We start from the raw sequence: 12,491 nt of genomic DNA on the forward strand, positions 1-12,491 counted from the left end.
ATATCATCCCTAATAAATTCATATCAATCAATCATTATCCAGTATTTTAATTTACAATTGCAGATATACTCTATCAATCTTAGTAATAAACAAGGACTATTTATTCCAGTCTCCATCCATGAGGTGGTTATGGGACCCCACATCAGTGCTTACAGCAACCTTAGTCACCTTAGTCACCTTAGGCAAAGACACAACTGTGTCATTTCAGCATCAAGATCCAAACATTAATTCAAGTCAGAATGGGAAGATATTACAGCATTAAGGTTTTCACATGGGTAGATTTCCAAGGAATCTTAATGCAGATAATAAACTCATATAAGTTTCATGTAATTTTAAATACCGCAACAATGATTTGACCAAAATAACCTTGTTGTCAAAACAAACCAATATACCACTTCAAAATAATCTTAAGTCTGTTATTAAGCACAAATAAAAACTTACAAATTCCTTTGGGAAATCTATTGGAGAGTGCTTGTTCCTCCCAACCAACATGCAGGGATCACCAACTCTCGAGCATAGACTTCTTCCTTCTAGGAACAACACCTTCTTAGTCCCTTAGTAATATTTTATAAATTTTTACTAGTAGATTTTTCTTTCCAAAGATACTTATAGATTTCTTTCTAATTTCTAATTTCTAATTGGTAAATTTTTACTAGTAGTCTGCTGCTGTTTGTATGTAATTATATAAAAATATGCTGATGTTAAAAAGAGAAATGTTTTTTTTTAGAAAATAGAAATTTCTAATTGGTAAAAACTGCTGTTGTTTGTATTATGTCATAAAAACAGCAGATTTTTAGCAATTAGAAATTAGATTTACCAAATTTTGAAATGTTTCTTTATCTAATTACAGAACATAAACAACAGCAGATTTTTACATAATTACATAATACAAACAGCAGCAGATTTTACAAGTCCCTCCTCTTGAAGGTAGAACTGGGTGAGTGATTTGCAAGTGACCTAGAAATCTTCTTCATCCTCTATCGCAAAACAGAGTATTTCTATGTTAGTTAGTCGAACTCACATGGAAAATCCAATCTGCGATATGTTTTATTTCTCTAAAATAAAACAAAATTAATCATAAGTTGCATTTCAGATTTGTTTTTGACTTGCATCTCAATCAGCGATATTAGGCTATATATCTCAATAAATTACTGTTTTCATTGTCACGTTCCAGGTACTCCTTTGAGGTCAAGTCCTGAATTCTGGATTTTATTGCTTTAAGTTTGGGCTTGAATGTGCTTTGGAGCTGTTCAACACACTCACTCAGTAGTTGTTGCTGAGGTAAGATTTTTCTAGCCTTCATCATGAGAACTATTGTTGAATCTATTTAGAAATGTCTGTCTTCTTTTACATTTTCAATCACTCTATTCATCTCATTTGCATTCATATCTGTAAGTGGAATCTTAATTTTTTTTCAACTTGTTCGAAAAGGGAGGATTGAATTCAAAATTATCACTTGTAGATATTGTTGTAGTGCTAGGTTCCTTTAGAAGAATCTTGTTCTTGCCACATGAAACTAAATACAGAAGTCAAATAAGATCTTCATCTTCCAAATTTAGTTGAGATTTAATTTCTACACAGCTCAGCTTCGTAGCTTCATTGAACAGCAATAGCAGAGCTGCTTGGTATGTTGTTACTGCCAAATCTATTACCGATGGCTCTTGGCTCTACACAGTTCATATGGCTCACGATGTATAAGACTTTGTTCCTCTGCATTATGTATAACATTAACACACAGGTCGACTGACACGTTCCTCTACGTTAGTCTAGGGCATATAGTTGGCATAGTAAGAAAAGATATGTTGCTCCCTCAGAACTCACTGATACTTCTCACTGGCACTAGCTAGTAAGGTGCCTATGAAGAAGTGAAAGGAACAAATCTCTATGATACCAAAGATCATCTGACTTAGCTTCCACCAATTTTAAAAGCACATTTTGAGAAATGTCCCATGCTTCTAGAGAACTCTGGACTTCCATGGACTCATCCCTTGGGGAGCTAGATATGATCATACCACTGGACCAATCCATGACCAGCTCCTGGTAGATTTATCATAGACTGCAAGGAGCTTCGAACCCTTGACTCCTAGAAGTTTTTTCATTGAAGCAAAATTTGCTACCATATCAACTCCCAAAGGATGCACAAGAGGGCTTCCAATACCATGCATGCACCTATACTTATAGATTCAAAATTTGCATCAAACCCAAAGAAATTTTCTTCCATGGGCCACTGGTCATACGTCTCCTCCATTACAAAACATGAGCATATGTGTCCTCTCCTAAGAACATATGTGTACTTGTTAAAAGTAATTGTAGGATGGGTATGCACATGGAAAATGTATACTTTAGTTTTTGGATTGATAGGCAAGAAAATGTCCATTGTTTCAAGCTATTGTTGTCCCCTAAGTCCCCTTCAATTCTTAAGATGAAATTTTGAGATCAGGCCTTGTCATTCACTGTAACTTCAAGATCACAACATGACTTAAGTCGCTGAATATGATTGACAACTTCTGGTAAAGTAGATTTATTTGATTCTTTATTTTTGTGTTTAATTAGGCCGATAGGCCTTCCTATGCATCAACACAGTCGTCAACACTTTCAATTTCCTGTTGACATCTGGCATGGTTTCCTACCATTTTTGTCCGCTGCGAAAATTATATACCTATGGTCCACGTAACCCTCATTAGGTGGCACACGTAACCCTCATTAGGTGGCACCGCAGGTTTCCGGAACCTACATAAAATCTCATAGCGGCATATAAGGATGCGTGTTTTAGCTAGTTGCAGAAAATATCCAGCTTTATCTCCCTCCGCATGGAACACCACCAAACAACCATGGAAACAGCAGCCGCTGTAGTTTTTGTCCGCCTGCAATAATTAAATACTTGTGGTCCACGTAACCCTCATGCTTCCGGAACTTACATAAAATCTCATAGCGGCATAGAAGGATCTGTGTTTTAGGCAGTTGTAGAAAATATCTAGCTTTACCTCCGCATGGAACACCACCAAACAACCAAGGAAACTGCAGCCGCTGTAGATTTTTATATGCGTTTTCCATCTTTGCCATTCTAAATTGCATACTATACAGCAAACGCTTTTTACTATTTTATGCGTGTTCATAGTTTGCATACTAAACGCATAATACAGTCATATAAGCTACATCAGTCACAGAAGCGATCTGCCATTAGTGAAATCTTCTACAGTCATATATTTCATCCCCATCTTCTTGCACTCTTGGCCTCAGAGTTAATCGTTTCTTTGGTCTCCCGGTTGTTGTTGCTGTTCTTTTTCCCTGGCTGTTTGCCCTCAGAGTTAATTGTTTCTTTGGTCTGCCGGTTGTTGTTGCTGTTCTTCTTCTCTGGCTGTTGGCAATCACTGGTTATATTAAATTATCACTGTTCTTGTTCTTCTTGTGCCAGTTTTTGCATCTTAAATTTGAGCACGTTAAAATCCTTGAATTTTATAGCTGGGGTGTATATAGGTATTCACTCTTTTAAGGCAGTTTTGTATTCAATGTTAGGCTGCGGGCTCTCCTCATATTTTGTGTTTGTGCTTTAATGTTTTTCATCTTAAACTTGAGCACGTTAAAATCCTCCGTTAAATCCTCACTGTTAATCCCTTAAACGTTAAGTCTCCCTCATTCTATTAAATGTTTAAGCTCAGATCAAGTTCCACTCTACTTGCCAGAGTAATAGTTTTTAAAATTTAGGAACGATCCTCAGCACAATTTCTAAAACTTCACAAAACAATCTGAACATAGAAATATACCGTTTCCTTTTATTGACATGTTTCTTGACTAAATGCTGTTAGGGATTGAGATTTGTCATGGCTGGTTTGCTAATTAAAATGTTTTCTTGATTAAATGTTGTAAGGGATTGAGATTTGTCATGGCATATGGTCTGTTAATTGACATGTTTTCTTGACTGATTGGGGTATTGACAATGTGTGTGGCTCATATTCATTAAAAAGCGCTTCTGCGTGAGTCCTTGATTGATCAACTCCTGATGTAAAGGAGTCTCTTTCTTCTATTTCTATATGTTATGAGATTCTTTATGTTTTTTGTCATGATTATCGAGTGTCACGAGATGATGACATACATCTATGCATTGTAGTCCTTCCCACTTTATCTTGGATTGATCAGCTCCTTATGTAAAGGAAAGGAGTCTCCTTGGATTGATAAGCTATGAGTCTCCTCGTTTTATTTCATGTTGACAATCCAGCAGTTGATAGATGGGAATCTCTAGAACGGTCTCCCCCGAATCTTTAAAACTTTAGAACTTCCATACCACAGTTAGCTTTAGCAAGAACATTTTTTCGTTATTGAGAACTTTTGTATCCCTGACTAATTAAACAAAAAAAAAAGCATTTTCACTTATCCAAAGGAATGCCAACGTTTCAAGCTGCATTAAAAACCTGCCAAACAAGACCCTCTGGATCTGCCATTGCCTCAGAAAATCCTTCTTCATGAATCAAACGACACAAATCATCATAGATAAAGTTGAATGCAACATCGTATTTCTTAAGCATTTGAGCTACTGCCAACTGGAGCATACCCATCACAAATTGCTGGATTATAGAAGCCTGTTGTATGCTCTGCATCAATCAATTCCTGAAATTTGCAAGAGAAAATACATGATTACCATCATCAAACAAAATCTGTGTATACCAACAAAGAAGGCATTGTGCATTTGATATTCCTATTGGCTACTCCCTTGGTGCTCTGTGTGGTAATTATTCCATGAGAATTGGCTACTTGCTTGGCCTTTGCAGAACTGTTGTGCTTAATGAGTATAGTCCACTTGAAAAATCGGGCACGGCAGTTATTGGCTTTCACATATCAATGGAAAAATACCACGACGTTGGCACGGTAGTTTGACTGGAGATGAAACAGAATTACCTGAAAAACGACACAGAAATAACTCTCAGCTCTACGATGGCAGAACCAGCAGCAACACATGTAACGGTTGGAAACTATCGTTAGTAGTAAATATGAGATGTTTTTACTTTAATTTTACAGAATGGGATGTTTTTATTTAAATTTTTAGAATTAGATTATACATTATTTTTTCAGAATTGAATATTTTTATTTTATTTTTCCAGATTTATTGGAGATTGGAATTTCAAAACAGATTCAGCAGTGCAATTAGACCGTTATGATACTCCCAACCCATTTTCACGGGATCTCCTCATATTTTGTGTTTGTGCTTTAATGTTTTTGCATCTTAAACTTGAGCACGTTAAAATCCTCCATTAAATCCTCACTGTTTAGCCCTTAAACATTAAGTCTCCCTCTTTCTATTAAATTTTTAACCTCAGATCAAGTTCCACTCTACTTGCCAGAGTAATAATTTTTAAAATTTAGGAACGATCCTCAGCACAATTTCTAAAACTTCACAAAACAATCTGAACATAAAAATATACCGTTTCCTTTTATTGACATGTTTTCTTGACTAAATGCTGTTAGGGATTGAGATTTGTCATGGCTGGTTTGCTAATTGAAATGTTTTCTTGATTAAATGTTGTAAGGGATTGAGATTTGTCATGGCATATGGTCTGTTAATTGACACGTTTTCTTGACTGATTGGTGTATTGACAATGTGTGTGTCTAATATGCATTAAAAAGCGCTTCTGCATGAGTCCTTGATTGATCAACTCCTCATGTAAAGGAGTCTCTTTCTTCTATTTCTATATGTTATGAGCTTCTTTATGTTTTTTTTTCATGATTATCGAGTGTCACGAGATGATGACATACATCTATGCATTGTAGTCCTTCCCACTTTGTCTTGGATTGATCAGCTCCTTATGTAAAGGAAAGGAGTCTCCTTGGATTGATAAGCTAGAAATCTCCTCGTTTTATTTCATGTTGACAATCCAGCAGTTGACAGACGGGAATCTCTAGAACGGTCTCCCCCGAATCTTTAAAACTTTAGAACTTCCATACCACAGTTAGCTTTAGCAAGAACAGTTTTCCGTTATCGAGAACTTTTGTATCCCTGACTAATTAAACGAAAAAAAAGAAGCATTTTCACTTATCCAAAGGAATGCCAACATTTCAAGCTGCATTAAAAACCTGCCAAAAAAGACCCTCTGGATCTGCCATTGCCTCATAAAATCCTTCTTCATGAATCAAACGACACAAATCATCATAGATAAAGTTGAATGCAACATCATATTTCTTAAGCATTTGAGCTACTGCCAACTGGAGCATACCCATCACAATTTGCTGGATTATAGAAGTCTGTTGTATGCTCTGCATCAATCAATTCCTGAAATTTGCAAGAGAAAATACATGATTACCATCATCAAACAAAATCTGTTTATACCAACAAAGAAGGCATTGTGCATTTGATATTCCTATTGGCTGCTCCCTTGCTGCTCTCTTCTTTTTTGGTTCAAGCATGTCAACATTTTTAAATACATGTGAATGAATCTGGACCCCAATAAACACATGTTCAGTCATAAAGTCTTGTGGTTTTCTTTATGTTCTTCTGCGTTTACATGCTGCTCTGTTCTCTTTTTCTCTTCCAGTATAAAGGACTTACATTCCCAGTCTGTTCTGTCTCCTATATCTTTTACTTTATTTCAGATTTAATAAGCTATACAATATCAATAGCAGCCTAGAAGTTGGCCCGACCTTTTATAAAAATTCAACAATTCCAACTTCATAAATCTATCGGCAACTCTTTGTACCTTTTGGGACAATTGCTAGTATGGAACCTATTAGTTCCTTTACCAAAACACCACATCCCCGTAATAGCTCTCAACATAGATATTTTATTACTTCCATTTTGGCTCATTATCAATGAGTAATCTCCTTTAGTGTTCCCCAATGACAATCCTTCAATAAGAGTCATAATGCACTATGGTGTATGCATTATGGTAGGTTTGCAACCAAATTTCCTTAGTGGAGCAACAATTGCATTACTCCCATCTACAGTAGTGTAAGAGACAGCCCTGTCAGGAACAGAGTATCGAAGAACTTCTTCTCTACAGAAATAGGCTTTCATATCAGCAGAACTTGGGGTGATAGTGATTGAACTTTTTTGAGCTCTAAAGTCCTGAAATATTTCCTTTTCATATATACTTGTTGGCATTTATGGTGGTGGTGGGGTAGGAAGAAGAACAATCTGCTGAAGAGTTTCATTCCAATTTTTCATCCAATTTGCAAATGCTTCCACCAATTTTAAAAGCACATTTTGAGAAATGTCCCATGCTTCTAGAGAACTCTGGACTTCCATGGACTCATCCCTTGGGGAGCTAGATATGATCATACCACTGGACCAATCCATGACCAGCTCCTGGTAGATTTATCATAGACTGCAAGGATCTTCGAACCCTTGACTCCTAGAAGTTTTTTCATTGAAGCAAAATTTGCTACCATATCAACTCCCAAAGGATGCACAAGAGGGCTTCCAATACCATGCATGCACCTATACTTATAGATTCAAAATTTGCATCAAACCCAAAGAAATTTTCTCCCATGGGCCACTGGTCATACGTCTCCTCCATTACAAAACATGAGCATATATGTCCTCTCCTAAGAACATATGTGTACTTGTTAAAAGTAATTGTAGGATGGGTATGCACATGGAAAATGTATACTTTAGTTTTTGGATTGATAGGCAAGAAAATGTCCATTGTTTCAAGCTATTGTTGTCCCCTAAGTCCCCTTCAATTCTTAAGATGAAATTTTGAGATCAGGCCTTGTCATTCACTGTAACTTCAAGATCACAACATGACTTAAGTCGCTGAATATGATTGACAACTTCTGGTAAAGTAGATTTATTTGATTCTTTATTTTTGTGTTTAATATGGAACCTATTAGTTCCTTTACCAAAACACCACATCCCCGCAATAGCTCTCAACATGGATATTTTATTACTTCCATTTTGGCTCATTATCAACGAGTAATCTCCTTTAGTGTTCCCCAATGACAATCCTTCAATAAGAGTCATAATGCACTATGGTGTATGCATTATGGTAGGTTTGCAACCAAATTTCCTTAGTGGAGCAACAACTGCATTACTCCCATCTACAGTAGTGTAAGAGATAGCCCTGTCAGGAACAGAGTATCGAAGAACTTCTTCTCTACAGAAATAGGCTTTCATATCAGCAGAACTTGGGGTGATAGTGATTGAACTTTTTTGAGCTCTAAAGTCCTGAAATATTTCCTTTTCATATATACTTGTTGGCATTTATGGTGGTGGTGGGGTAGGAAGAAGAACAATCTGCTGAAGAGTTTCATTCCAATTTTTCATCCAATTTGCAAATGCTTCCACCAATTTTAAAAGCACAGTTTGAGAAATGTCCCATGCTTCTAGAGAACTCTGGACTTCCATGGACTCATCCCTTGGGGAGCTAGATATGATCATACCACTGGACCAATCCATGACCAGCTCCTGGTAGATTTATCATAGACTGCAAGGAGCTTCAAACCCTTGGAAGTTATAGAATCTACAGAAAGAAAATGAAACAGCAGCGATGGATTCTGAAAAGGTAAGCTAAATTATGTATGAACTTCATATTTTTCCATCTTCTTTATCAGATTCATCTTAAGGAACATAGTACACAGTTGGTGCACTGTATGTGTGACATTTTTTCATTTTTTCCTTTCAAGAGATAAGTAAACAATTTGTTTCACAGAATATGTCATCACCTACATTGGAACAGAGGATGGAATCCTTCGACACACCACTGAAGACTCTTGGACATACTGAGGGCCATGATATATCTCCTTGCTTGTACACATTATTTGGACCAAAATGTAGTACGCCATTGACAAATCGTGAGCTTACATAAGATAATGATAAGGTTGTTACTGGCACACCATTTGAAAATGCTCTACAGTCTCCATTAGTGACTGAATCAGGGGGAGTTGACAATTTTGGCAATGAATTGCCATGGTTAGTTTATGTATTTCTATCCTCTATCGTAAAACAGAGTATTTCTATGTTAGTCAATCGAACTCACATGGAAAATCCAATCTGTGATATGTTTTATTTCTCTAAAATAAAACAAAATTAACCATAAGTTGCATTACAGATTTGTTTTCAACTTGCATCTCAATCAGCAATATTAGGCTATATATCTCAATAAATTACTGTTTTCATTGTCACGTTCCAGGTACTCCTTTGAGATCAAGTCCTAAATTTTGGATTTTATTGCTTTAAGTTCGGGCTTGAATGTGCTTTGGAGCTGTTCAACACACTCGCTCAATAGTTGTTGCTGAGGTGAGATTTTTCTAGCCTTCATGATGAGAACTATTCTTGAATCTTTTTAGAAATGTCTGTCTTCTTTTACATTTTCGATCACTCTGTTCCTCTCATTTGCATTCATATCTGTAAGTGGAATCTTAATATTTTTCAACTTGTGCGAAAAGGGAGGATTGAATTCAAAATTATCACTTGTAGATATTGTTGCAGTGCTAGGTTCCTTTAGAAGAATCTTGTTCTTGCCACATGAAACTAAATACAGAAATTGAATAAGATCTTCATCTTCCAAATTTTTAGCAGATAAAAACTGCTGCTGTTTGTATTATGTAATAAAAACAACAGATTTTTAGCAATTAGAAATTAGATTTACCAAATTTTGAAATGTTTTTTTATCTAATTGGTAAAAATCTGCTGCTGTTTGTATTATGTAATTATGTAAAAATCTGCTGCTGTTTATGTTCTGTAATTAGATAAAAAACATTTGGAAATTTGGTAAATCTAATTTCTAATTGCTAAAAATCTGCTATTTGTATTATGTAAGTATGTAAAAATCCGCTGCTTTTTATATTTTGTAATTATGTAAAAAGGGTAATGTTTTTTTAGGAAAAAACATGAAGGGGGGAACAATGGCATGAGGTCTTTTATATACATGACAGCATAAGAGCTGAACCATTTTATCATTTAGCACTGGAGAATCTGATTCCAAGAAAGGAAGAAATTGTCAAAATAGAAATTGTCACTTGGATTTTTAACTAAGTTGTTTGCAAATTCCGCCCTAGAGAGCCATTTTGAGATTATTCATCTTCAATCCTTTGTTTTTTAAGGGAGAACATCCTTTTCTATCGATCTCTTCTACTTTGAGGATATGGCAAGTGGAGAAGGAGGTGCAAGTGGATCGGAAAAGGTAAGCTTACTTTGTTTTTATAGAATAATTGCATAATATAATATGTTTTATTTTTTGTTTAAGGTTTGAAGTTAGAATTATAATTTTATAATTATACTTTGTGGTAAATCATTGAAATTTGGACAGGGAAAGAATCCGATAACGGAGTCCTTGCTTGAAGATGTTTTTGGGATAGAAGGACTCAAAAAACTTCAATCTTTGGATGCTGAATCCCTAATGCATTTTCTTAAGACAAAATCCCCTGAAGCTAATCAACTAGGTCCAGGTAATCAACAAGCTTTAGGAGAATCCATTAGTTCCCCATCCTCTCTTGGATCAAGAAAAAAATCGAAAAAAGTGTTATTGACATCAAACACCAATAATTAAGAACATTGTGTTGAAACATCTTCTCTGGTGGCAACTCCTGGGACTGCAAATTCTTGTTCATCCTCAGCTTATGCATCATCTATTGGTAGTTTAGGTACCAAGATAGAGTATGACCCTGTCTCAGGGGAGATAAGAAGGACAGAAGCAGGAAAACAATTCTTAAATAGGCTAAAGGATTCCTGCCTTCAACGATTTAGAGATCATCTTCACCTCACATTCTCCAAGATTCCACTTCACCTAAAAAAGATGGTGGTACAAGACATAGAGAATGAATTTGGTACCGGTTGGTCGGTTAAGAAGATAAAATTGCAAATGTCGCTCAATTGTAAGAGGTTTCGTTGCAACCAAACAAGAAAAATTAAAAAAGTGCCTCAAGATCAAAGACTGAAACAAAGACCTATTGACATACCTTTTAAAGTATGGAAAGAACTTGTAAAATCATATGAGAAGTTGGATGCACAAAGAAAAGCCGGCAATGAGAGCATTCATGTATTGAATTTTTCATTAAACATTATTTAGAATGTATTAATACTTATAAGTATCTTATACATGTATTTGTGTGAAAATAAATTGAATTGGTTTATGTTTAAGGACAAGGCATCCAAGGCGAGGTTAATCAAGACAAAAGTCACTCATCGTAGTGGCCAGAAAGGTTTAAAAGCACTGATAACAACCTTTGTAAGTATATTAAACATGTGATATTTTTTTAATAAATTTTGTACTAGAAGAAAGTCATTGTTATCTAATTTCTCCCTATTTACTGATTGATAGGAACTAAAATATGGAAGACCTCCAAATCATTTGGAAAAGGAGGTGCTGCAGCAAAAGAGATGGGTTGAATTTGTTGTTTGGATGGACTCTATGGTATGTAATCTTAGTTGGATTTCCAATATACTTTTAAACCATATTTTCATTTTATTTTTTAGTACTATTAGATATTATATCTTACCTCATTTTATGGTTAACATTGTATAACAAAAACATGCGTTGTGTTATGTAATTAATACTAACATGTAATATTGATTTTTTTGTCAGAATGCTATAGGTAATGATTGCCAAGACGATGATCCAAATTATGTTCAACATATATCAGGAGATGATGAGGATGAGGATGAGGATGAGGATGATGGTGGTGAAGGAGGAGATGATGATGATAGTTGCGGTGTTCGTGATGATGTGGATCAGAGTAATGAGGATGGTCAAGATGATCATGAGGATGATCTTGGTGGTGGTAGCTAGGCATGCACATGCATTGTTTTTTATGAAGAAATTATTGTGTAGAATGACATTGTTATGTTTAGATGGGTGTTGTGAATTTACCCTATATCAATGAGACATTTTGATTTTGTAATCATACGATGAGTTTGATTTATGTATGTTGTTAATTTATCGTAGAATAACGATATTCATGAAATATTTTGATTTGTTAATCATATTTGAATTTTAGTTGTTTTGATTAAAAATAATACTGATTTTATTAGTATTATGTTGCTATTTTATACATGTTTTGAAAATTGTTAATGACACATTGTTATTTTTTTGGATGGATGTTGTCAATTTCTCTTAAATTTCTTTACAAATGATTTTGAATTGTGATATCTGCTTTAATGATATTTAGAAACTATCATATATTTCACTATGAATCTATAAAGGGGGTCATATATGTAAAGAAAAATATACTCTATATAAGAAGTCAAATGCGGATGTAACCATGGATGCAAAATTGAAAGTAAAATTGGATGTTAAACTAGGAATTAATACAAAATGCAAACAATTGACATACAAAGTGTTTTAAATTAGAAGTGAAAAATTGTGCAATAGTTGACACAAAGAAGGGAACAAAACATGGCATACAAAAGGATATCAAATTGGGCAAAAACAAGGACACATAAATGGGCACCAAATTAGATGCAAAAAAAGACAACAACTAGATGTAAAATAAGATGCAAATTTGAGTGTTAAAAAGAAGCAAAAAACGTTACAAATTAATATGCCAAATGATGATGCAAATAA

At 35.0% G+C, this 12,491-nt stretch overlaps 1 protein-coding gene across 2 annotated transcripts; it reads left to right on the plus strand.

The window, feature by feature from the left end:
- The first annotated feature begins 1,194 nt into the window (after positions 1–1,194).
- On the plus strand, positions 1,195–11,938 carry LOC149156669 (uncharacterized). 2 transcript variants are annotated; one of them, XM_089445119.1, is made up of 5 exons: positions 1,195–1,281; positions 9,120–9,226; positions 10,033–10,112; positions 11,250–11,342; positions 11,514–11,938. In XM_089445119.1, exons 3-5 carry the CDS (start codon positions 10,074–10,076, stop codon positions 11,715–11,717), a joined length of 336 nt encoding a protein of 111 aa, XP_089301245.1. In that variant the 5' UTR covers positions 1,195–1,281; positions 9,120–9,226; positions 10,033–10,073; the 3' UTR covers positions 11,718–11,938. The 2 variants fall into 2 exon arrangements, with proteins under 2 accessions (XP_089301245.1, XP_089301244.1); XM_089445118.1 differs by lacking the exons at positions 1,195–1,281; positions 9,120–9,226; positions 10,033–10,112 and adding an exon at positions 11,013–11,156.
- The last annotated feature ends 553 nt before the right edge of the window (positions 11,939–12,491 follow it).

Source organism: Pinus tabuliformis, chromosome 9 (genome assembly GCF_031772625.1).
Source record: "Pinus tabuliformis cultivar Carrire ecotype Pingquan chromosome 9, CPIR1, whole genome shotgun sequence".
Taxonomy (NCBI): Eukaryota; Viridiplantae; Streptophyta; class Pinopsida; order Pinales; family Pinaceae; genus Pinus; species Pinus tabuliformis.